Consider the following 27,283-nt stretch of genomic DNA (forward strand, 5'->3'; position numbering starts at 1 on the left):
TGTGCCTCTGTGACAGCTCTCTGTGTGTGTGTGTGTGTGTGTGTGACAGAGAGCTGGGACTATATCTGGCAGATTCTCCACAGCTCCCTAACAGTCAGACCCTGTGATCTGGCCGTCCTGGCTGGGTGAGCTGGCATCTGTCCCCACACGTGCGCGCACACACACACACACACACACACACACACACACACACACACACACACACACACACACACACACACTACAGCCGTGTTTCTGTCGGGCTCACACGCGTGAATTTGCACATCTGGACAGCGCTGTATGCTTCCGTGCACGAGACGCCACCTGCTCTTGTTTATGTGGTGTGTGGAGGAAATGTAGAAACTTTTGTGTTTGTCTGTAATGTTTTCATGTCCCTCCCATGGCAGAGAAAATGTTTAGACTTGGTTATGAATTGCAGCAGTGCTACATAAATGTTTTCCTTTTATTAAACTGGACAGAAAGCCAGCAGAACAGTACAAAACATTGATTTCAGCTCAGATGTGGATCGTCTTTGTTCCAGTAAACAAATCCAAGCACCCAAACAGCCAAAGCATGGGTGATTCTGAATGTGAAATGACTAAAGGAGGATCGGGCATTAACACCTCGGGCTGATTAAATGAATGTAAATGTTGCGTACCTGTGCTCCTGTGCAGTGTATTTGAGAAGCTCAGCCAGCTGAAGTGGGTATTTGCAGATTTTCTGGACAGGGGTGAGCAGGAAGCCATCAATGGCAATGTCAATCATTTGCTGGAGGAGGCGACAAGCCTCGAAGAAGTGCTGGTACCTGCCATCCCTCATCAGTTTACTCAGCTCCATACAGGCATCCAAGTGGTTGTTACAGTATTCAGAATAGATCCAGAAACCATCTTGCTGTGGAATAAAAGAGCAGAAAGGCCCGACGTGACGTTAGAGAGACAGAAGAACATGCAGGAGAACATGTAGAAGAACACGCATGAAGGCCCGGTTCACTTAGATCAGAACTGCATTATCTTGTCTTGTCTTATCTCATCATTCTAATGAAGTCAGGGATGAAACAAACCCATCAGCAGCTCTGAGCTCCTGTAAACATGCACTGTCCTCAGAGTGGTGCATGAGGAACATTGCTCACCTTGCATCCTACACACTCCACACACACACACATGTAATCATGAGGCGCCCTCAGCTTTGGATGCAGCTAATAGAAGGTTTCAATCACAGCCTAAACCATTCCAGGCCCTGCTGGTTCCATCTGACTGCTGGCCTCTCAGATCTGGACTCGCCTATTGGCTCACATCACGCTAGTATGTAACCATGGTGATTAGTGGCGTTGCTACAGCTCCTTTCCTGTTGCTCCTGCTTGCATCAGATGCAGCTTTTCCATCACTGGCCGTCCCTTTGAAAGGTCAGCAGGCAGATGGGTCAAAGTTGAAATTGGCTGAATTTTAAGTGGACAAGCCATCGCTGCTCAGCTCCATGGAAACGGAAACCATGCACATGTGTGAGCAGCACAATCAATGGACCAATGTAAATGTAATATTTTGCAGTGTGGTTCAACCTCTGGTGCTGTCTGTGTGTACTCACGTGTTCTAAGAAGCAAGGTCCGATTTCAGAGAGATGTGGATCGTCTGTGTTGTACTGTTTCTCTAAGTCTCTGACAAAACCCATCTGGAAGCGGTAGATGTCCTCGATGTTCCCAAAGATCACCTTCAGCTGGTCGTCATTGAACATGTCCACGCGCTTCCTGCACTGGCGCAGGTAGCCCTGCACGCACACGGGGAACAAGAGGGTACAGGTCAGACGTGTCAAAGTCCAGAAGGTCATGACATTGAGACGAAGTTAGAGTCAGGGAAGACCACATGAATGAGGACAGACTTTGGTTTCATCATTAGATATTGAAGATACAAATGGATCTTCCAGAGGATCCCACATTATTCCTAGGTACAATTGGAGATACTATCATCTCCTCAGTATATTCCGAGTTCTCCCTATGGTCTCCTCCCTACTGGATGTTTGCATTCCAGGCCACGTTAATCCACAATCTATCTCTTTGAGTCAGTACCCAGAGTTCCTAGCTGAGGTTTGGACTGACGGGTAAATTAACAGCTTTGCCTTCAGGCTCAGGGGCCAGAACTGCACTGCATCCACCGTGATGCAACCTGCCTGCTGATCTCACCCTCCATCCCACCCTCGCATGTAAACAAAACACTGGCTCGCTTAAAACGTCTCCACTTGGTGCAGCGACTCGCCTGCTGCCCGGTGGGAACGATCCATCCTGAGAAACGTCCCCTTGCCGCTTGAAATCAGATTTAATAAGACATATTTAGGATCAAACAGTGATTGATTAAGCTGGATCCAAATTAGAAAAATGTGCCAGCAGACTCCTCACAGTCCCAATAACTGCTGCTGCTTCCTCTACGCTTGAGCGTTCTCTTACAGGCCTGAGAAAAGCCCAGAGCACCCACAGGAGAAGCGGGAACACGTGAGAGAACGAGATTTACACTTTCCAGGATCTATTTTTAGACATTGTTTCCCTGGGGTTACAGAAAGAAGGTTTAAGGAGATGGGATTGGCAGTCTTCCTGGGAGAAACTCTACTGTACGGCTCTGGCATTTGGTCCTATAGCTCTACGTGACCAGCAGCAGCCTCCGCCGCCGCCGCCTCCTGATGAATTCCTCCTGCAAGTCATCTGCCAAATGCACTCCTAATTAAACATATGGGCACCATTTTCATTACCAAAATATATGATACTTCAAAATAATCTCTTATTAAGCCCAGAACCATCATTTCATTTCCTATTAAATTTAGCATTACGACGACTAATAATGTTAATATCTTTTTAAATGAGGTTGTATTAGTGAAGTGCTCATCCTGCGTAATGTGATGAAGAATTCTGTTTGTTAGCTGCTGCCTCTGCTCTGCACCGGTGAGGCTGCATGCTTAACTTCATGCTAATATGATTGTTGGTTCACGCATCAAGGGGAGGAACGACTGCAACAGAAGGGAGTGTGTGTGTGTGTGTGTGAGATTCCCTCCCTGGTGCACACGCCCCACCCTCACCCTTCCCTTGGTGCACGTGTCTCGTACCTCGCAGATGTCCTTGAGGTGTTTGATGTAGTGCCGCTCTGTGCTCATGATCTCGTTAATGACGTTGGCCCTCATCTGGTCTCGGTTCTGGAGGGGCGAGCCCAGACACAGGCAGTCATTGGTCGGGTCCAGGTGGCCGTTCTGCACCTCACTTGTCCCCTCCGCTGGCTCCACCCCCCCATCCTCCTGGTTCACCCACAGCTGAGGACAGCAACACACACATGCACATACAGTATATATAAATACATTCACACACACACACAAACATACACACACAAATCTGTCCAATCTAACCAGCGTCACACACTCTTAGTCAGTTTGAGCGTGAATGCACACAGCACACATGTACTCACACATTAATCTCTACCCACACAAACACACACACACACACACAGAACACACACGGCTCCATCTAATGAGGGTCTGTGGTAGTTTGGGCAGTGAGTAAGGCTCTTGGTCCAGCATGTCAAAAAGGTGAGGGACATGCTGCCAAACACCCGGGAGGACAGAAAAAAAGCCTCTTTCTGGGCCTGAAGCCCGGAGGAGGAGATTCAAGGCCCGACTGCTGCCCAGTGTGTGTCTCAGAAAAGCTTCCCTCTGCACATATGCATGCATAAACACACACACAGACACACAAACAACATTTTCCCACAGGCACACACAGCGTATTCCACTCCGGCTCCCAGGCAGGGAGGGAGGGAGGGAGGGAGGGGCGGAGCCAGTGTGGTTTCAGATGTCCAGCAGCTCCGACACCTGACGACACACAGTTTGCCAAGAGAACATCAAAGAACCAACGGGTAGAATGCCAAACACAAGATGAGATATGCAGTGCCACAGACAAGCAGAGTGACGGGTGGGAGAGCGCCGCCGACTGCAGACCCAGACTCACAGAGCGGCGCTAAAGGCCAGAGTCAATAGTAAATAGAAGGCTGAAAAATGTCTCCATGTTTAAAATGAAAATACTCAGAATAGTCATAGAGATAGAGATGAAGAAATGGGATACAAATTCAGTAAAAAGCCTTTGAGAATCTAACTCGTCTTTACTTTTGACTCATCAGTTCTGCCTGGCTGTCGATCCCCGTAGAGAATGGCGTGATAACATTATGGGAACGTTAAGAATGTCGGGTAGATATGGTTTGGTAGTACGTTGACTGGAGCGGGCGGGCGGGCGGGCGGGCAGATGGACGGGCGGGTGGGCGGGCGGGCGGATGGGCAGGCTGGATGGGTGGATGAAGCTGGCAAACGCACCTTTGACGTGGTGTTTTGGAACCGTGGAGTTGCTATGGGGTTGATATAGAAAACCTGTTTTGTTTGGGGCTGAGGAGGGTGGGGTTCCACCTTGGAGAAAGAGAATGACACAACAGAGAGATACTTTTTTGGTTGACAGTCAGTCAGCCTGGCTGCCGTGTGCCCTCTCAGGAGTGAATATGGAAAAGGGTGGACAGGTGAGAATGGCCATGAGGAGTGTGTGGAGAGTGCTCTGCTGTGGGAGGCCTCCACCTACGCCTGACGCTTCCTTCTGCTCCGGTCTTAAACTGCACGGTGAAAGGAGGTGCGGATGAACACAACGGCACCGCCTATAAGGTCTAAGTGGAGCTGAGCTGAGGGTTAGATTATATAAACAGCGTGTGAAGTGAGGACGTGTGCGGTGTGTTTAAGTTGCTGTAAAGGGTGGGAGTTGAAGGTGAGGCCAAACTTTAAAAAAAGAGCTCATCACTATTCATGGTTATGTCATCGCTGCACAGATTGAAGCACTCTGTTGGCTGAACTGTGTGTTATGTATTATTCAAGTCAGGCGTTACTCAGTTATGTTTATTTGTATGTATGCACAACATACATATATGAGTGTGTGTGTGTGTGTGTGCCTGCCTGCCTGCGTTGTGTTTATCTCCTGCATATGTTTTGGTCGTACATGCCAGAGACAAAGGAGTTGTTTGTGCATTCATGAGCTGCTCTGCATATGTTCCTGTGCCTCCATTCCTCTGTGTGTGTGGGTGTGTGTTGTGTCTGTGGTCAGTGGCCGTCCATGGCTGCAGCAAACTCACCCGTACGAAGCTGGCAGGGAACCATCCTTCCTCCTCGTCAATCTGGCCCCACCACCAGTCCTTGTTGGAGGCGTCCAGCACCTTGATGACGTCACCGGCCTTAAACGCCAACTCCCGGTCTGCCATGGTCACATGGTCCCATACCGCCTCGGCGTTGACGATTGAACCTCCGCTTATCAACTGCGGAGATGAGACGGAGAGAGGCGGGCTTGGTTTTATGTGTTGTTCTCATTAGGTGGAGGCAATATTGAGGAAAAGCACCGATGCAGCATCAATAGCAATAAAGACAGGGACCAGTCAATAACTATGGATCCACATCATAAAGAAAATAGCAGATAAATCATATTTGAAAGAGATTGTGCGGCACTGTGCCTTATTTTGCCTCTGTTCATGTGAATCCTTGTTGTTACACCCCCTCAGATTACTAATTGATGCAAATACACACCCGCAAAGGCCCACTGGCAGCTCACAGGCCGCAAATAGAACACAACACAATGGCCACCACAGTCCACGGCACAACACAACCAAACGCAACATCACAAAACAGCACGGCCATTAGCGGAGAGACAACACAGCACCCGTCTCTGCACAGGGACAGTAATTGGCCCATTATGACATTAGAATAATTACATGTGTTAATGTAATATAAATGTTAAGGAGCAAACCAATGTGAGGGGATAATGTGCGTCCCTCATGCTGTCACACTTGGTATTCTATCTGCAGCTCAGGCTTTGACAAAACATGGAAGAATGACTCATCACATTTTTTTTTCTTCTTCTATCGATTCTAATATCATGAATAAATAATCTCAATATTATCCAACGCTGACATGAAATGTTTAGCACGTGACATGATCAGCGTTTGATCTTCTGTATGGAGTCTGCAGGGTGTTTGTGTGTTTGTGTGTCAGCTGATCTGTGTTGTTCAGAGGGTTTGGAAGGCAGGAGAGGTTCTTCTCATTAAAGGATCAGAGACAGAAGAGGGGAAGGCTTGGATCTCACACACACACACCATCCATCCATGCATCTATCCAACAGGCAACACTATCCATCACACTGAGGATGCCGCTTTGAGACTGGCATATGCAAACACACACACACACACACGAGCACACGTGCAGACACATTTGGCCCCTCGTGTGTATCTGTGGGCAAAGCTCCAACTATTTGTTCCAGTTCCTCTCTCCAAAGCAGTGTTCATCAGCATTCTCCCGTCCAGAGCTAACCATGCGTCCAGTCCCCGGGGCTGTGGGCAGAGCATCCAGCTCTAACCAAGCCTGACAGGAGCTGCCCAGACTCTAGGTAAGAAGCACCAGAAAGGCCCGGAGACAGACGGGGACGACAAGAGGACGGACCTGGAATTCGTTTGTTTTCTTGTATTCAAGCTTTAGCATGCAAATAGATTTTTCGTCTTTGCCAAATTGTGCCTTTCTCCTGTTCTGAAGCCAAATCAATACGGTTTCCTTCCATCCCTCAGAAAAGCAAATCCCCGAATGAGGCACCTTTCAAAAACGCACCTCATAATTGCAGAGCTTATTGTGCAGAAATGCGATTCCACCCAATGTGCTGAAGCCGAGCGTTTCTGAGAACATTCATGGGAAATAGCTGCGCGTTTGTGTTTGTTTGTACTCATCCGGCCCCCGCGAGGATCTGAGCTCTCCAACTCAGCAGCCACGTCGCCTCTTAAACCTGTAGACAAGCCCGTTTCCCTGATGGATCGCTGAGACAGCTACAGGGGGATATAAGCCAATCAGGGCAGAGGAGGGAACACGGGGAGGGACATCCGTGACTGGGAGAGAAAGAACAGCCGTCGTCATGGTGACAGATGAGGATGCTTCACTTGTATCGACAAGATGATGGGACGAGGCAAGGACACTTCAGGATGCACCAGAATATTCCTAAATATATATATGTGTGTGTGTGTGTGTGTGTGTGTGTGTGTGTGTGTGGATGCACTGCAACCCACAGCAGCTACGCATATGAATCTCTGCCTACATCACTTTAACGTTAAATAGCGACTTGGCAAACTAGGCACAGGAGTGAATCCGGAGATGAGAGACATTCCGCACGGAGCTGCTGCACATTGTGTGGGATTAACATGAAAGAGGATCTGCACGATGTCATGGAGGTTGATTGAATCAGGTATCATACATACGAAGCCAGTCTGGGGTAACAATAGCTCTATATGTCAGAGCACTCCACTACAGGGAGAGAGGGGGATTACTGCAAAAACATGTGTCACGCTGCCATGGAAACAGGGCCAGTGAATAGCGTTCAAAAGGGATTTTCGAAAAAAATTGTCGATTCAGGAAGAGGGAGTTTGATTGTTGTTAATTATAAACAAATTATTAGCCGACAGCAAAGCAGGAAGAGGCGGCGTGGAGGCCGGAGCGGTTTTTGCTTCAGCATCAGGACTTTGAGCCTGAAACAGGGCTGACAGGAGAGAGAGAGAGAGAGAGGGGGGGAAAGAGAGGGAGAGAGAGAGGGGGAGAGAGAGAGGGAGAGAGAGAGGGGGAGAGAGAGAGAGAGAGAGAGAGAGAGAGAGAGAGAGAGAGGGAGAGAGAGAGGGAGAGAGAGAGAGAGAGAGAGAGAGAGAGAGGAGGTCAGGCTCGTTCTTTTATCCCACGCCTTTGAATGCCCACATGGCCCCGTCCGGCCCAACTCCCAAAGCTCTGCCCCGGGAACGCCGCTCGGTCCTCAGCCCCCAATCCTTCCATCCTCCTCCTCATCAATCTGCTTTAATATAGGCAACCAGACACCACAGAGAGAGAGAGAGAGAGAGAGAGAGAGATCCATTCACAGCTCACCTCTCTCTCCTCCCCATCCTTCCATCTCCCTAATGAGATCAGCCTTAACCTTTCAAATACATTGCATCCTTCTCCCTGTGCATGTCTGAATAAATTAAAAGCGTTATATAATCAATCTCTCCAATTGCTGCCCTGGCACAGCCCAATACCTAGCTAGATCAAAGGAAACACGTTCAACACTTATACACACACACACACACATACACAAACAGTATATGAGTAAGCCCAGCACTCATTACCTGTGTGTGTGTGTGTGTGTGTGTGTGTGTGTGTGTGTGTGTGTGTGTGTGTGTGTGTGTGTGTGTGTGTGTGTGTGTGTGTGTGTGTGTGTGTGTGTGTGCGCGTGTGTGTCTATCAGCTGTAATGACCAATGTCACCGTTGTGATTCCACTGCAGCTGCAACGTGAAGAACCAGAAGGTGAAACAGTCGTCTTTAAAATGCAAACCCTGTATTTGGGTCAATGCAAATGAATGCAGAGGAATCTCTCTCTCTCTCCCTCTCTCTCTCTCTCTCTCTCTCTCTCTGCAGGAGCACATATGACTCTGCTCTCCATTCTCATGTTCAAGCATAAGGAGAGAAGACTGACGAGCAAACATCTAAAGATCTGATGCTGATTCTCTTGCTTATATCATCTTTGCACCACAACACATCAGCATTCACTGCACTGGCAGCTCCACTGCATTCCAACATCCTCCTCTATCTCTACCACGGCACAGCTGCACCAAAGCACCTTCAGCATCCCTGAGCAAACACACACACACACGCGCACACACACACTCACACACACACACACACGCCTTACCATGTTTGTGGCGTGTAACTGTTCAGCAAGCGTATGCATGGAGAAGTCCGGCTCACACGATCATGATAAACAAATCCCTTTGGTACGGGTCGAGGTGGGGGTCCTCCGCCAGAGCCCAGACGCAGATGTCGAGTAACGAGGTGCCGCGTTCCAGAAAGAGGCTTCTCTCTTTCCGACGCACCGAGTGAGTCTCGCGGTCCGTCCTCCCTGTGTCTACCAACCCTGTTATGTAATACACTTATGCCAAGAGTCTGGGAGCCAATCAAAGATGCGCTGCCTAAAAACCAGCGAGCAACATACACACACCCTTCCACACACACCCTTCCACACACACCCTTCCACACACACACACACACTCAGAATTGTCTCATTCACACGTATCAAGCACACATTGACACTTCTGGCTGCACAGCGTTTAACGGGCTCTATTAGGAGGCACCTGCCCTGGAGGAATTACAAATGTGTGAACACCCGGGACGTGCATCACTCAGACTCAAAGGGACTATAGATAACATCCATCCAGATGATCACAGTCTCACTCACACACACACACACACAGAGAGAGAGAGAGGAGCCTGGGTGGTGTGTGTGTGTGTGTGTAAGTAGCACCGTGTTATTACTGATAGCCAGCAGAACGAAACACATAAATTACTGTAATACACCGGGTCAGGATGTGATGTTTACAGTCCTGTTGGTGTTTCTAACTCGTACGGACGTGTGTGTGTGTGCGTGTGTGAGTTGTAGCACAGCGGCGGCGGAGGTGGCGACGCGCTCACAGGCCCACATGCCACGACATGTGATGGTATCAGCACTCAGGAGGAGGACTGAGACCAGACTGCCAGCAGATCCCCCCTCTACACCTGCAGTACACCATTCACCACTCTAACTGGACACACACAAACGCACACACACACTGAGAATACACACTGCACTCAGCCTCAGAGTGTGACGGCAAACTAGTCTGGCTACTGTTCCTATTAATAGGGCTGGATCGGACATCTCAGGGAGGCTTTCAGCATCTATTCCTGACTCATTTAACATTCATGTCACCTGGCTCCTGCTCTCATCGCACCTGAGACACATTTGATCCCCGCAGGACGCAACTTTTTACTTGGGGAGAAGTTTGGATCCGTCAGTTATAAGATCACAAACAGACACCTTTGTAATTGATCACCTCTGAGTGAGCAGAGGGAACAGGGAGCCGGCGTCAGGAACAGATGCTGGAACGACGCAATCTGGAGAAATGTGGTGAATATTGTGGGCTATGAAATGGGAGCTGAGATTAGCTGCATCTAAAATGGGGGAAACCTAGAGTGACGGTAGCCCTCCTCTCCTCCTCTCCTCCTCCTCCTCCTCCTCTATTAGGCCTCGCCTCGCCTGCTATTGGTCACAGTGCAGCGTGAGATTACGATGGTTCCTCAGCGGCTGTGATGAGGAGCACAAACTCTCTCATCACCAACATCCGCCACAAATATGACATTAAACATGACAGGAGAGAGAGAGGGAGAGAGAGAGAGGGAAAGAGAGAGAGAGAGAGAGAGGACAGAGGGAGAGAGAGAGAGAGAGAGAGGGGGAGGGAGAGAGATCACAGCCCAGGTAGTGTAGCAGCCATATTGTCTAATGCGCTGGATTCAATTTCCCACAATAGGAAAACAAGTCCTGACGCAGCAGGAAGCTATGATCGGGATTCTGTCTTTAAACAAAGGATTATAACGTTCAATTATCATCTCAAAGCGTTAATACTAACATAACACAATGAACCCATGCGCCAAATCACAGAATACAACATGGAGGAGAGGAGAGGAGAGGAGAGGAGAGGAGGAGAGGAGAGGGGGGGTGGACATGTTTATACTCGGGAACATGGATCCTCTGGTACGAACATCACAGATCAGAATCCGCACAACTACGACCACCAGCAGACAACAAACGGTGAGAGGACACAAGACATAACGGGGGACTGGGGAGGAGGAGGAGGAGGAGGAGGTGGAGGAGGAGGAGGAGGACACAAAGACATTATGTTGTACCAACGTCATTCATTTCAACGCGTAGCCGTGATGGAGCGCCGGGTGTCCCCGCTCTGGACCAACACGCACTCCCCTCGTCGGCTCTCCTGTGCGACACCGTGGCTCGTCGCGTACTGGGCCCCCAGCGCAGGTCCATTACCGAGTACCGAGGATGAACATCAACAGCACGTTCACAAGCACCAGAACCGCGATCACCGTGAACACCGCGCAAGTCTGGACGTCCAAGGCCATGATGGCGCAGCGCTGCGGGCCGATGCTGAGGTGCGATGCGCGTTGGGTGACCAGGCTCTCCGTCTAGACGCAGATCCTAATAGCGCCTCAGAAATCCACCGTTACCCTTAGAGGAGGAAGAATAAGAGGAGAGAGCGCTGCGACGCCTCTTCACTGTGCGCGTTGTGGTAATTCATAAAGCCACGGGAAGAGATGCATCATCCTCACCATCATCATCGTCATCAGTCCGCACCGCGATCTCTCCCCGTTAGACAAACACCTGCCGGTGCTGCGCGTCTTCCCGTTAACCGAAGCAAAACTCCGCTCGGTGGGTCGTGAGCGCAGGCTGCTCGCTGCCTGGGGACCGGGAGAGCGGCTAAGAGGCAGCGAGAGAGGCGGTCCCGCATTAATACCGATCAGCGCTCCGCTAACACACACTACCGGCATCAGCCATCACCTAGAGCCGGGGGAGGGGCACAGCCGGCCGGCCAGCCCCCCGCTCACACAGGCCACAATCACCGCCTCATTCATCTCTCACCCCGGCTAAAAATACCCCCGCTCCGTGGTGATTTATCATTTATCATTAACAGCCGTGATGAAGGAGGATAAATGTCAGAATAATGGAAGCACTTTGCTCAAACTCATCACCTCCTGTCCTCTCATTCAGCCTCTCTGCCAGCGTGTCTGTGGCCAGGGATCAATCAGATATGCGCCATGATCTCTGTCTGATAATCAAACACATTCAACTTTTTATTGGGGGGCCCTGTAGCTGCTAAGGGCATCGAACTAGCATCTCTGCCAAGTAGCCTCTGAGCAAAGCATACAGTAGTTCATATCCCCCCGTCTGTGGCTGCGGTTTGGAACCACTGCAGTCCAGCCAAGAAGAGTCAATACATCACAACTGCATTTTGTCAGGATGAGTAATTGGTGTAATGAGCAGCTACACACTCCTATCTGTGTGTGTGTGTGTGTGTGTGTGTGTGTGCGCGCGTGCGTGTGTGCGTGTGCTGAGATAATGGTCAGAAACACATCTGCTTAAGTTCAATCAGTGTATCATAGCATGCAGGCTCACAAGTTAACTGAGCAAAGCACACTTTTCTGCAATAAGACACAAAAATGACACACACACACACACACACACACACACACACACACACACACACACACACACACACAGTGGGTTTATATAAATTACATTTCCAGCGTCCAAACAGACTGGGCGGTGTTATTGAGGCTCAGTGCTGTGAGTGACGGAGCAAAAAGGCTCCCAGCTTCCATCTTCAGCCCAAATCCGTCCGTACCTCAGGCCTGCATGTTCAGAGAGCGATGTGCTCACACATGAGAGCGTCCTGGCCTGCAGCAGCCGCCCCGGTGCCCACACCTCCCATTGTTGGCAGAGCACAAGGGGAGCACAAGATGGTCATGAATGAATTCATGCAAGGAAATCTCAGTCCCCACACTCCCCACACACACCCACTCACTCGCTCACCTACCCACACACACACACACACAGATACACACACCCTTGCCAAAGTGCAGCGTGACTTCACATTCAGCAGAAAGCTTTGGGATGGATCAAAATACCTCAGAATAAATTTAGAAGAATAACACCAAAGGGTTGCATTATATCTGTATTTTTAAAGTTATAAATAATTCCCGGGGCACTTTCAGCACGAACATGCAGATAAAAGTGAGTCCTCCTAAAAGGCTTTAAGTGCGTTACATGGAGCTGTGAGAGGCATCGTGGCTGAGAGAGGAAGACCCTCCTCAAAACAAAGCCTTTATTTCAGCTCTGTGTGTGTGTGTGTGTGTGTGTGTGTGTGCGTGCGTGTGTGTGTCTAACGCAAAGTGAACAGATTACATAAGCCGACTCTGCCTCTGTTGGCTCCCTCTCCGATCTCGCTGACATTTAGACAACAAAGGTCACATCTGAAAGTCTAAATCTGTACAGACACCAATGCTAATACACTCATACATGCTGTACACAGAATACAGAGGAAACTGGGCAAAATGAGAGAATTTACGTCCCAGCAGCACAGAGACACACACCATACACACCCAATATGTGAACAACGTGAACACAGAGGAAACATCAAGGCCTGTTTGTGAGACGTAAACATGTGACATCACTAAATGGACGTATTGGAGTTTGAGTGTTTCCGTACCAATTTGAAAAACATCAGAAAGTTTGAAAACCCTCTTTTTGAAACCCAAGCTCATTGTAAAATAAAGAACCTGGTGTTCTAAACGCTTTACTATTGTGCGACTCCCAGAGCTCCTCACTCCGCTACAAAGAGAGAGACAAATCCTCCTTTAATCAGGCTTCCTTTTGGTGTCTTGTATTGTCTGGTGTTGCCGTCGCAGCTCTGAGGAGCAGCAGGAACACTGAAGGCTGAACTCACTGAACCTAATTGGCAGTCAATCTCAGGATCACTTGTGAATTTGGCCCTGGACCCTGATCCAGAGGCAGCTGCTCACTCTCCACTTGATTAGGACATCTTTTCCCACGAGGAAACCACTCCAATGCACATCGGCCACCGCAGTCCAATGGAGCCAAAGGGAAAACTTCTGCAAATAGCAGAGGCCAATCTAATGTCATCAAACTGGATACTATCCAGGCCTTGAGTGTGCCGCAATATCCTGTGCATGAACCAAACAAAAGTGAGCACGAACACGAGCACATCCTGGTCAGGCTGCGTCCTTAAAGGAGCCAGAGAGCAAACCAGTATCACAGAACGCTCATTACTTAAATATGAGAAGACGAGATGTCAACTCAGCAGTCAGTCGCTGTGCTGAGATGTGAGGGGAAACACACTGATATGCTACAATATGGTGACATCATCCGTCATGACCAAACTGACAGAAACAGACAAAATTTACACATCTGGCACTACGATGACAGACAGTGTGTACAACTGTGTTACACTACAATGAAACTAAGTGTGTGAAGCAGGAAGTTGCCATGGGAAAGCAACACAAACATGTATCTAACTAAACTTATACCTCATGTAGCATTTCATAACACTTTAATCAAACACCAGGGCATGAATCAAATCCTCTGGTCTGACCAAATCTCTCTGCAGTCTCTCTGTGGCTACGGTCTTAGAGCCGCACACACGCACGCGCACACACACGCACACACACACACACACACACACACACACACACACACACACACTGGTGTCCATTAAGAGCCTCCTCATAAAGACTCGACCTCCAAGAAAACGACACGTTCCAGTTATTAAATGAATCTATTTGCGGCGCATGGTTTGGCTAATGGGAGGCAAAGGCTACCACACCCATTTCCCCTCTGGTCTGCTCAAATTCTTTTGTCCCCCTCCCATCCCCATGACAACCACACTGACTTCCTGCTTCCTCCCAGGCCTTTGGTGCCGCAAAACCCGCCTAAAAATAAATGACTGGACTTTTTCCCTCACGCAGTTCTGTCAGCAGCGCTCAGACGTCAGCTGTGCGTTCGCTCATCCCAGTTTGGAGGCTAATGTGAAGGCCAGTCAGTGGCGGGGCAGTGGGTCAGGACGCTATAGAGGCTGCAGCCTCACAGAGACGAGGCGCTTTACTCCAGGCGGGGCGGAGAACTCAATGAATCGCAACGGAAGCAATGATTTGTTATTATTTAATGACTAACCAGATGTCCAATCTCTGTTGTTTTGAAGGCAGCGGAACAAGAGAAATTTGCATAGTGGGTGTATGTTGTGTTCTTCACGTCAGGAGGCAGTCAGGAAACCAAAGATAACATGTTTTAGAACAAACGAAGAAGGAGTTGGGCGAAATTACAACATGAACGGAGAGAAGAGAAACACAGAACGTCACGCCGAAGATGTCTCATAGACGCTTCGCTCTTATGATTCACCTCCTTTCACCTTCTGCTCTGACACAAAGTGGGCTAATTGTTATATCCCCCCCCGACCTGCCCCCCCACCCGGCCCATCAATCAGCCCCACCTCCACACCTCAAAACACCAAAATCATATTGGAACCACTGGGGAAATTTTGTGCGTGCTTGCTGACGCTGCAGCCTGGGCGGAGATGATTCCCACCCTGGGTTGTGGTAAACAGTTAAAGATGAGGGTCCAGCACATTCATCGCACCTTCACAAAAAAATGATCACATCAGCGTTTTCTCTTTATTGTTCCCCTCTTCCTCTTCACCAGTCAGCCTCTACATTTGAACATCACGCCCGCTGCTCCACTACGCCTATAAATCCCGACGTCGGCTCATTTAAATAGCAGGAGATACATTAAAGTGACACCGGATTCCCGCTGTTTCTCTCTCTCTCTTCGCCGAATTTCGGTTTGGGAAATTTCAGTTTGACGTGGAGGGGGGTTCTGCTGAGAGACGGCGTAATGAGCTCCCCTAAGACGCCAACCGGAGCTCCGCCGCTCTGCTCAACCAAGAGGAACCATCCACAAACACAGTTGAAAATGTATTTCTGCTTTGTCATTTACACCGAACACAATTGGACACTTGAGAGCTCCGGTGTGCAAAACCAGAACCTCCCCGTGCCAGGATCGGGTCGGTGCTCCTCTGTGGTTCCACTGAGCTGCTGGGACCGCACTGAGCATGCCCACACCATGACACGCCTCCAAGCCATGCTACACACACACACACACACACACACACACACACTACGGTGCATTAATCTAGCAAACACAGCATTTTACGTCCTGGCGTTGTGATTATTGTAACACGTAAACACAGGAGAGAGGCAGAATATCGCTGCTGTCAGATTCCTACTGAGGCGACTAAGTGAGTGACGGAGCTCAGCTGACGTCGGCAGTAAACGGCCCTCATGTGTAACTTTCAGTAAATAGGGGCTGAGAGCTGACGAGCTGCAGCATCACCTGTCCTGAGCCTCCATGGGTTCACATTCCCACTGCTCACACACACTGCAAGACTTCCAAAGCAGTGCAGCAGATTGAAATGCAAAACTCTGCAGTGAGATGATATTTGGGTGCAGAGTTGTTTGGCATTCTCTGTTTCTCAGCACTATATTGCTTTTTTGATAGGTCAGTTCATCCTATCAAAACAAACTCAGGCTACACCAGCTGCGTACTGGAACACACTCAATAACGCACACACACACACACACACACACACTTACAAGCACTTTCACAGATTAAAGATAGATACTGAGATGGAAGTGACAAAGGAGGGATGACGGGCGATAAGGTCAGGGGGAGACGGAGGAGGTCGGGGAGGAGGAACGATGAAGACGAGCAAAGGAGCGCGGGGTTGCGTAATACGTGACGGAAGGTTCCCTGCAATGCCACATGTGGTGCAGCAGCGAGCCGCAGAGGTCAGACACAGGCAGATGAGCTAAATAATGTCTACACAAAGTGGCAGCTGCCAGAAAAATACCCACGACTCACACAAGGGCCTGCAGGACACGTGCTAACTAACGCAACACGTCCTAACTAACGCAACACGTCCTAACCAGCAGGACACGTGCTAACTAACGCAACACGTCCTAACTAACGCAACACGTCCTAACCAGCAGGACACGTCCTAACCAGCAGGACACGTGCTAACTAACGCAACACGTCCTAACTAACGGGACACGTCCTAACCAGCAGGATATGTCCTAACTCCTAACTTCTGTCTCATTAGTTCAGCCTATATAATTGATTTACACTGCCACATTCTCAAACAATGTAGAGTATAAATATATCTTACAAGTCTTAAAAGGTGAAATATGTATTTTTAAAATAATAATGAGAAGTTGCACAGAACTCATGCAACAATCTTTGTAATCCTGGACTGAATTTGTTTATGTTGCAGTGAATCTGTTAGATTTGGACAGCAGGTTTGTTCTCTGTGCTGCTGAAATGTGAAATTAAGTCTTTTTACTTAAAATAGACCTGTCGAGTAACAACCATGAGCAGCACCCACACACACACACATTTGGCGGCTGCTTAAAATGACCTAAGCAGCCCAGGAAAGCTATCACAAATGATCCAGCTGATGCAAGATAACAAGCACCGGGATGTCATAGGCCTTAAAATAGTTCCATGATTAATATCAGCGCATGTTGTGACAACACTGAAATACCCCACCATTACACCGCCACTGTCACAGTCTGGCAGTGATGTAATGGAATACAACGAGTGCTTAAAGAAGAGGAACACTGACCTTCATCAGCTATAAAACCTGAAAAGAACAATGAGACGCTAAGGTGTGCGTGTGCAGACATGTCGCATGTTTGGACAGGGCCCGGAATATAATGCAGAAGGTAAAACAGGCTCCACCGGTGAGTCACAGCATCGCTACATCACTACAGCAACATCTGAGAGAAAACGCCTCACTGACTTGTGTTGGGAGCGAAGGAAACCCTCTCAACACTTATATAAGAGAAGAAGAAGCCCCGAGCCTGCCGGTGTGTGTGTGTGTGTGTGCCTCACTCTCAGGAACACACACACACACACACACACACAACAACACACCCATGCATTTCCACACACAAACAGACACAGACATGCACAAACCCATTGTGAGTAAGAAGCAGACTTGGGCGTCTCTGACAGCAGCACCTGCTCAGATTTCGTCACAGCAGCTCCACATCCTGCAGAACAGTCTGAGCCGCCGGCTGCAGAGAGTCACAGTGGATCCGCCGCTGCACCTTGGCAGAAGAACAACTTTGAATGAACCGATAAAGGATTCTAGGTCGCCTGTAGCTCAGAATGTGGACTGTGTACACGCGGAGCTATTTTGAGGCTCACATCTCTAAAGTAAAGACGGGAATGAAACAAACGCTCCTCACTTTGCGTGTTTGACAGAGGTATTACTCGCCAGCCCTATTCATTCCTCACCAAATAATGAAGTCGTCTATGGCGTGACTCATGCGGCCTGACGGATGAATATAATGTACAGTATGTGTGTGTGTGTGTGTGTGAGGCAGAAGGAGACTTGTGAAGAAGGCCTGGGAGGAGGTCGCCGCCTTCAAACACTATCTGTGTGTGGTTACATTAACATATGATCGCTGTCGCCCCCGCATGTGTAAGAAAGGATTTGTAGGTGTATGAATATGTGAGATCTACATGCTCCTTTCTCATCCCTGTCCAACTATCTGGACGCCTGCTCCTCGCTGCCTGCTGACTCATCGCTTCATAATAGCGTTGCGTAATGCGATTAAGACCAGACGGACCCAGGTTGGCCCAAACCAGATCACACAAGAGTTTACATGAAACGCTTTGGTTCTGTGTGAAGCCCTGAGCAAGAACGCCCCGCCCCCTCCTCCCCTACACACACACACACACACACACACGCTTTCTGACAAGCTGACAACAGTAACTAACAAGAAACCTTTAAAATGTATGGAAATGTTGAAAACAAACACTGCTACTATTAGCTGAGTTGGGAGGAGAGGAGAGGAGGGGGAAGAGGACAGATGAGGAGAGAGGGGAGGAGGAGAGGAGATCTGGGGGGGGGGGGGATCCATTAAAATGAAGCGGAGAAGGGAGGTGTCAGCGTTAGCAGTTAATCCACTGCAGTGATAATTCTTCCTCTGTGTTTGTGGCCTCTGAGCTCCGGCAGTCATCCTAACAAGGAGGCTGTAACGTACACAATCACTGCATCACACACACACACACACGCACCACCTCTGAGACAAACCAGCCATGAGCATCACTCACCAAGAACACAGCAACATACAACTCATAACATACGGGAGCCTCATCCATCCATGTCACGGCCCTACAGCTGTTACCTGCTTATGTCACATGTATGCGTGTGTATGTGTGTGTATGTGCAGTGTGTCCATATAGGTGTTAACATGCAGCCTCTGTGCTAAAGGTGCAGGTTTAAATCCCATCTGAGCTCACTGCAAATGAACTCGCCTCACTATTGAAAATGTGTCACATACGTGTGTGTGTGTGTGTGTGTGTGTGTGTGTGTGTGTGTGTGTGTGTGTGTGTGTGTGTCCGTGTTCCCTGTCCCCTTCCCCGGGGGAGGGCCGCGACACAAAAGTGCACACACACAAAGGGAGCGTCTCTCTTCCCCTCTCTGTTTCTCTCCCACCCCTTTTTCTCTCTCTCACCCACACACTTTCTCTATTTAGCTCAGGCTTAAAAAGGCGGCCTAAAGATAGAAGCAAGAAGATGAACAGGAGCCAGAGAGTGTCATGGCAACAACGTACAGTGGCTCACAAACACTATTTCCACCAGCTAGATAAAGTTATCATCAAAATGACACCTCTGTCTGCGGCCAAAGCCGGTGCTCGCCATGACGACGGGGAGACTCAGCCCCTAAAAACGAGCCGAGGACCGTCTCCTGCATCCGTGCTGCCGTGTGAGCGATTAAGACTCAATGCAGTGCGATCAAAGCATCCACAGAGCAAACTCATCCTGGGGGAGCGAGGACGCATTTACCTTTAATTCATCAACTGTCTGTTTGTCTTAGAGGGGAAATCTCTTCCTCTGTGAAAGCGGCAAATGAGTATCTAGGCATTTTTTTTAACAAACAATCCCCGTGATACTCGTCTAACAGCTACAGGAGAGATTGTGACAGAGTAGATTAACCTTCTAACATACATAATGTGCTCATACAGGAATACAGCACATAGTGATGAGCGCTGCACTGAGCTCTGCTGTTCTGTGGATTTAGCCGCAGAAATGCTGGCTGCCTTGTCAGGATCTCTCTCTCTCCCTCTCTCCCTCTCTCTCTCTCCATTTCTCTCCCTCTCTCTCTTCTGCATTCCTCCAGAATCCCCTTGGGGTCACTTGCACATCAGTGATTCCTGCTTTAAAGTCCTGAGTAGCATCGCGGCTACACACAACTAGCGCACACACACACTGTTACACGTGACAATATTTATCTTACGCACGACTTAATGTCCTTGACCTTTCCGTTGTCTTTTCTTTCTATTTGTCTGCATTCACTTTGTCAGCCTGAAAGCCGTCAGAATTGATGAGCGACCCGTTCAGAATGAATAATGCTTCAAGAATGCAGGATGACATCAGTCCACCATCTTCACTCATCATTTGGTATTGTTAGCTGATGAAGTATTGACCCGAGCCTTAGGATCTCCATGTTACCAGCAGCAGAGAGAGGATTTATGAACCAAACTCACACACTTCCCCTTTTAAAACGGGTTAAGATCACAGTGCAAATGAATGAGTCTATAAATGATATCTCAGCTGGTTCAGCTTGACTGTTTAAGCTTTACACACGCGGCTGAGGGGCTTGTAAACAGACAGAGAGCAGAACTGTGTGTTAACATGCAGGCTGTGTGTGTGAGGGGTGTGTTGGACTCACTATGTTGACCTGAAGCGGCTCTGAACCTGGTCTCAACATCCTCCTCCTGCAGCTCCCAGAGCCTCCGGAGCGCAGACGCACAGACGACGCTGACTGACCTACGACTGAGGCAGAGGAGCAGGTGGGACATCAAACACCTGAGCGACAGCAATCTGCATATTTATTAAAAAAGGAATAAATGTGTGCCACCGTACCTGACTGAGGCAGCAGCAGGGCCAAGGCGGAGAGGGTGCTCGGGGGCAGAGGGAGGGAGCGGCACCGCTGGAGCGACGCCCTGAGCGGCGGCTCTAGCGGTGACACACCCGGCGGGCGAGACAGGGCCTATAGGGGACTGAGCGGTTAGGACACATCCTCCACAGCACATCACTCTGTATGACCTACTATATATGCCATCAATGCTTATATCAGTGCACACACACGCACACACACACACACACACACACACACACACACACACACACACACACACACACACACACACACACACACACACACACACACACAAGGTTGAATGAGCGCACTCCCCTGCCCTTCACATAAGAAGAAAAAAAAAAGTCTCTTCCTCGCTGCCTTGTCCCCCTTTTTTTTTGCAGTGAATTAAAGTATTTCACATCCAGCAGGTCTATTCTGGTGCATTGGTCGGTGTGCATCGCCTGCAGCAAACCATGAGAGACTATACATCATGCCAACCAGGCGCTCTCTCAAGTTAAAATGAACTGACTCTGAGTTAGGGCAATGAGAGGCAGAGCTTATGGGAGCGATGAGGCAGAAAATTGGCCACAGAGAAAGACTGAGAGGGAGAGCAAAGAGAGAGAGAGAAAGGGGAGAAAGGGAGAAGGGGGAGATGGGAGAGAGAGAAAGAGAAAGAGAGAAGGGGGAGATGGGAGAGAGAGAGAGAGAAAGAGAGAAGGGAGAGAGAGAGAAGGAGAAAGAGAGAGAGACAATGGACACAGCGTGAGGGAGAGAGAGAGAAGGGAGAGAAAGAGATGGTGAGAGACTGAGAAAGAGACTGAGAGAGAGACTGAGAGAGAGACTGAGAAAGGGAGAGAGAGGGAGAGAGACTGAGAGGTGAGCTGGGTAAGAGGCAGCATTCATAAATCCTGGTCTGGATTAATGGGCCGGAGCCTGCATGCAGTGTAGCAGCCAGCAGTGAAGGTGTATGAATATGTGCTGGGTTCCCTCAGAGTGTGTGTGTGTGTGTGTGTGTGTCCAGAGTTTGATTAATTAGAGGCGGAGTTATATTTATATTTACCAGCAAGTTGATGAAAAGTGACACTCGGCTCTGATGATGTTACCACACGGTTGAGCTAACTGTGTGTGGTGTGTGTGTGTGTGTGTGTGTGTGTGTGTGGGTGTGTGAGCCTTATATGTTTACGTGTTTAGAGTTTGTGTGTTTACTCTCAGTGGGATGTTGCAATGCCTGTGTTTGTTATTTGACATCTTACTCTGGGGTACAGCTCTGCGGTCTGCGTCTCCTTAGTAACGCTGGTCTCTATGACGGAGTGCGGCCTGCAGCGTGCGGCCCTCCTCCTCTGCCTGGGGGTCGGTTGCAGCGGGGTGGGAGGCCTGCGTCTCCGCCGGCACAGCGAGCCCCCCGCCTCGCCGTGATGGCCGTAGAGATCTCGGTCCGAGTCGGGCCTCCACAGGTCCAGCACCGCCGAGGCAGGGCGGGGGCGCGGGGCCTTGCGGAGCACAGGGGTTTTCCCCGAGTTGGACTGCTGAGCTGCGCTGGTCTGTCTGACGCTGCAACCTGTCAGGCTGGCAATCTGCTCACACAGCTGGGATTGGCACAGATACTCAGCAGCTTAGCCCAGGTGAACTGAGGCACAACAACACTCTGGGTGTGCGGGGCGAGGGAGGGGGGCGTGTCACTATCTCTCCTATCCACTCATCAAAATATCACTCATATTTCCTTTCAAAGCAGTCAGAGTCTAAGTATTGCTCCTGCTCCCTTAAAGGTCTGTCCAGGCAGCAGATTGTTCCTGATTGTGACGCATCAGCAGCGAGCCTGCGGCGGCTGAAGTGGCCCTTAATAGCAGTTAATTTACAAGGGGGGGGGGGAGAACATGACGGGTTGATTTACTTTGTAAACAGTTGGTGATTAGGGAGGAGGGTTTTTTATTGTGCCATCATTTCTTCCAAATTATTATGACTCTACTGCATATTAAGGCTCCATCCCATCCAGTTTCCCAAAGCTCTTCTCCTTGGATGATAAAGCCTGATTAAAGTGTGCTGAGTATTGGGATGTCGTATCTCATTTTGTCATTAGGATGCGGGGCTAACGCGTCCTGACTCGTTGGTGTGACTAGAAGGGAGATGACTAATGCGTCCACCGGAGTGGAAAGGGAAGGGAATGTGGTCACGGAGCGCCGACGTCACAAAGCGCTTACACACACACACACACGGGCTGCTGGGTGGGCAAACAGGGTCTCCACACAGGAAAGGATCAACTCTTATGTGTGTGTGTGTGTGTTGTCCACCATTGTCATCACTCACTATTACGTCTTCTGTCCAACAGATGGGGCAAAAGCACAGCTGACAGCAGACTCCCTTCATGTCCTCACAGGCTGCTGTCCTGCATGTTTGTGTTACTCACCAGACGGTAACTAACCACACCTCGGCCTTACAATCACAAGCTAGTGACTAACAGCCCGGCCAGGATTTACAATATTTGGTTTTGTTGTTGTTGTTGTTGTTGTTGGTGATTTTTAACAAGCAAAATGAGGTTGAAATTGTTACTTTAATGATATTTTCAGCTTATGCATGAGTTAGATGAGTGGTGTGATGGACAGAGGCTGTAATGGAATGTGGTTAAAGCATAAATGACATGAGATGCTGTTTCCTTCAGAGGCGATAACGATAATCAGCAATACAGCTTACGGAACACATTGTTCAGCACATTGTTGTCAGATTTGCTGCTCAGTGAGTAGTAAACACATCTGGTTTGAAACAGGAAGTGACATACCTTAAATATTTCCTCTGTGGAATCTGACGTTGGCACGCTATTGGAGGTGCTCACTTTATCGCCAGCCTGTGATTGGACGTTTGTCTCCAGAGTCAGACAGGAGCCAGGTGAGGTGTCCCTGGAATCCTGTTTATTTCCTGGCTGTCCCGCTACCTTTTCCTCTGGACAGAGACGCTCTTCTGGATCTGAGTCCACTTGAGCTTCTTTTTTAGTCTCCGTCTTTGGACTCGACTGGTTTACGTGATTCTCTACTATGGCAGTGTGGTTAGTGTGTGTGTCTGTATGTTCCTCTGCACTCACAGAGGTTACAGGCAGAAGGCCGTTGGCAGCTCCGGACCCTGAACATGGCCTAAAGGCTTTCAGGACCACCTTATTGGACTCTCCACCCGTGACAGGTGCTGTGGCTTCACTGTCAAAGTTATTGCAGTGCGAGTTAGCGGTCGCTGGTGACGAGGGGGCAGGTTGAGGTTCTGGAAGTCCTTCACTATGGAGCGTCAGTGACACGCTGTGAATAATCTCTGCTGAGCGCTGGAGTGCCCGCGGGGAATTCACGGGCGTCCTCTCTCCCTCTGGAGGAGAGAAGGATCGCGATGACGTCCGCCATTTTCTGGCTGACTCTGCAACACTGTTGAAGAACTTGAACAGACCACCAAAGTGCCCCTTGTTGTCTGCGTGTCTGGGTGGCAGCGGCGGCGGCGGCAGCGGCGGCAGCGGTGGCGGCTGGATTTCTCGCACAGACTCAAAGTCTACAGAGCCATAATCTGAGTCCATGGTCTTATCCAGTGTGTGAAGCTCCGTGTGAAGCTCTGAGTCAAAGCTCCTCTCTGAGTAAACATGGTTGGTCTTTCCTAGGAGGGAGATCCTCCTCAGGTAACTCCACACATCAGGCCCTTTGGGTCTCCTCCCTCCACCCAGCTGAGTCTTAGGACCGTCCTTAACACTCAGCTCTTCACAGCCTGCACTCCAGTTATTGGAGTTGGTGGTTGAGTTGCTGTGGCTTCTTTTAGTCAAGGTGCCTCTCTCTGAAGGCTTACAACCATTAGGGATCACGTTCTCTACTATCAAACTGGGCTGCTGGCTGTTCACAGCAGCTGAGAGGTCGATCTCTTCGAAGGAGCAGTCAAACTCAGCTGTGTATCCAGCATAGGAGTGTCTCTTTGCGCGGTTTTTAAGCGTCCCCCTGCTGGACTGCTGAGGAGTACCAAAGTCACGGCAGAAAGATTCCTCATCCACCAAGGAGCTGCTGAACTTGGCAGTAGACAACTTCCCCGTCTTCCCTCTGAACACTGAGGGAGATTTGAGCTTCTTGAAGGAGCGAACTTTATCAGCAAATGAGAGTTTAGGGATGGACGCCTCCCCAGGCAGGATCATGGAGTGGGGTCTCCGCTCCAGCTCTGAGGCAGCTCTCTTCCTGGTCAGGATCTTCCAGATGCCCCCTGTAGCACGAGACCTCCGGTTGACCTCCTGTCTGTCCTTGAGGGGGATCTGGCAGGAGGCGGCCTGGGAGTCTGCCTGCCCCTCTGCAGGCCCTGGACCAGGCTCCTCAATATAAACACTGCTGCTCTCATTCTCCACATCCAGCGAAACATTAAACACTCGGTTGACAAACCCATTAGGGTTGTTGCAGTCGGGGGCAGGGTTGTCTGTCTGCTCCATCCTCTCTCATTCTACAGTGTCAGCTATCAGCGCCTGTGGCCCTCATATCCCCGACTCGCTCACACACTCACCTTAAGGGACAAAGAACACTTTATTACTCAAGAGGTTCATAGTAAACTCAATCATTTTATTCATATTTCCTTATCTAGACTACTTCAGCTGATCTGTAGATCTAAATGTATGATCTTAATGAAGCTCTGTGATTAATGAGTGGCCGCTCATCGGCTCGGTGTCGTTCCATCATCAGGAATAAAGGAAAAGTAGCGATACTTATTGATGACATTGTGTACGCTGCTCAACCAAAGAAAGCAACAACAATCTCGCTCTTTGGTTCTCAGACAAGTACCGTGTCCCATGTTGCAACAGTCCCCCCCCCCCCTCATATTGGGTCCATATTATACAAAGTAATTATTTGAGACGTAGTCCCCTGTCCACCATTTAAACCAGGAGGCCGTGTTGTCATGGAAACACCCACTACAGAGATGCCTGGTTATTTCAGGCCTGCTCAGGCTGTGACATCATCACAGCTCACATAAGCTCCTCATGAGGATGAAGATGCTGAGGGAAGTTCTGCAGACACACACACACAGGAATGAGCCCTTTGTCATGGCAACGCTCCTTTGTGTTTGGAAGCTATTTATGCTTTATTTGTTATTATATCACTTAAGATGATTTTTCAATTAAACTGAACCCCTGAGGAACATCTGAAGTCATTAAGCAGCAAATGAGCTTTAACAGATAAGAATATAATTTAGTTTAGACAAGATAGTCCTCAACTTCAACGACGTCATAGAGATAATAAACATCCTATTACGTCATATATTAAACCATCTGCGCAGGTATCATAAATATATGTTTAGTATTATGGTGAGTGTTTATTCAGAAGAGATTCGATCCCTTTATTCTGATCTTTTGTTGGATAATCGCAGTTCTGAGACTCACACGCTCTGTTTACACTACACACATTCACACACAGCGGCTCTTTATTCACCGCTTCACTCATTTATTTCGTCGTATGAGCCAACTTGGCACCCGAGCGATCACAACAAAGGGATCGGTTGTATCGATCGGTGCGGTTCAGCGTGACTGGACAGCCCTTTAGTCTATCGATTAGGCTCTACTGCTTACAAACGCACACTAACAATCAAAGTTCATAAAACTGATACAAGTTTCCCACTTCGGTTTAAAGCGACGCGTCTGTGAGTTTATAGCTGTGACAGAAGTACGCGGACACTTTAACACTTTAACACTTTAACGTCATAATTTCTGGAAATTTACCGACAAATGTGACCGCGATTAAAACATGTTTATTCTCTCTTATCTGGTTTGTAAAGTTGATGAGTAAAGATGCGAACTTACCGCGGAAATACTCCTCAGCTTATGAAACGGCATTCAGAGTGATCAAAAGTGTTAAAAATCACACCGGCGAAGCTTCAGCGTCTCCATGAGTGAAGCTGGAATGAAGCTGATGAAGCTGAAGGGTCGCGGCTCGGGTGAGGAAGAGGAGCAGAAGCCAGAGGGGTTTGACTTTAGTCCGTAAACTTCGTCAGTTGTCGTGAAAGTGAGAGAGACGCGCCGGTGAACTCTGGTGCCCTGAGAGCTGCACACACACACACACACACACACACACACACACACACACACACAGAGGAAAAGCTGACTGAAACAAAGTGTCCACAATGGCACAAACTTGACATTTTTGTGATTTCTATGATATCACTTTTGTATTTACATAGTCTTTACACACACACACTCTCTCTCTCACACACCCACACACTTTTTGGTGCCATAGCCCGTTTGTATTCTCAATAACAACAACACAAACATCCTGAGCTGTAATTTCTGGTTTTCTCTCTCTGGTGTCTCTGCTGCATTGATCATCAGCCACTTATGTCTCTCGAGTGAAGACGAGTGATTGACTGACTGAACTCTGCTCTCACTGCAGCAGAAGAATCTCTGGGGATTTTGTGTTGAATGTGAAAATCCTTCTATTGAAAGGACACAATGGCGTGAGGGAGCTCAGGGGGGGGAAACTGGAGGAATTCAGCAAAACTAAACAGCGTCCAAAGCAGCGTCGGCGTGTCAGAGGAGCTGCTGGAGGAGCAGAAGGGGCCTAAATTTAAACGTTTCCTCTTTGTCCTGTTTTGGGCCCATTGTCACGCCGTTCTCCCTCCTCCTGCACAGGAAGGAGTGGATCTGACATCAACACTCTCAGCCTGACAATGCCAGGAAGTCTGTCTGACTGTATGTAAATATCTCGATGTGTCCGTGTTTCCCTTGCGGCCCGTGGAACCGCTGCTCCCTTCGCTCCCTGGCCTCCATCGCCAGAGCGACCCCGAGTACTTCAGGGTGCACCAGGCGTAGTCGTAGTAGTCGGCGTAGTAACAACGTAGTGATTTACACGCTACACTTCCCCTTCATAATTTCTCTGCTGTCACGCTG

General features: G+C 49.1%; 1 protein-coding gene across 4 annotated transcripts in view; it reads right to left on the reverse strand.

Moving 5' to 3' along the window:
* LOC142992847 (uncharacterized) overlaps positions 1-26,441 on the reverse strand; it is a 35,436-nt gene extending 8,995 nt beyond the window's left edge. Inside the window, exons 1-11 of one of the 4 annotated variants that reach the window (XM_076143361.1) lie at positions 26,201-26,441; positions 23,251-24,912; positions 23,186-23,217; positions 21,666-21,998; positions 20,415-20,541; positions 20,221-20,324; positions 5,109-5,288; positions 4,312-4,401; positions 3,064-3,264; positions 1,561-1,740; positions 638-870 (exon numbers count right to left, since the gene is read on the reverse strand). In XM_076143361.1, the coding sequence (XP_075999476.1) occupies positions 638-870; positions 1,561-1,740; positions 3,064-3,264; positions 4,312-4,401; positions 5,109-5,288; positions 20,221-20,324; positions 20,415-20,541; positions 21,666-21,998; positions 23,186-23,217; positions 23,251-24,841 (3,071 nt within the window). In that variant the 5' untranslated portion in view covers positions 24,842-24,912; positions 26,201-26,441. Of the gene's footprint in view, positions 1-637; positions 871-1,560; positions 1,741-3,063; positions 3,265-4,311; positions 4,402-5,108; positions 5,289-20,220; positions 20,325-20,414; positions 20,542-21,665; positions 21,999-23,185; positions 24,913-26,200 lie in introns of all 4 variants that reach the window. The other 3 variants (XM_076143360.1, XM_076143363.1, XM_076143362.1) reach the window with 3 other exon arrangements.
* Positions 26,442-27,283: the final 842 nt, after the last annotated feature.

Source organism: Genypterus blacodes, unplaced genomic scaffold (assembly GCF_046128005.1).
Source record: "Genypterus blacodes isolate CSIRO-AG114 ecotype Tasmania unplaced genomic scaffold, CSIRO-AGI_Gbla_v1 ptg000024l_1, whole genome shotgun sequence".
Lineage (NCBI taxonomy): Eukaryota > Metazoa > Chordata > Actinopteri > Ophidiiformes > Ophidiidae > Genypterus > Genypterus blacodes.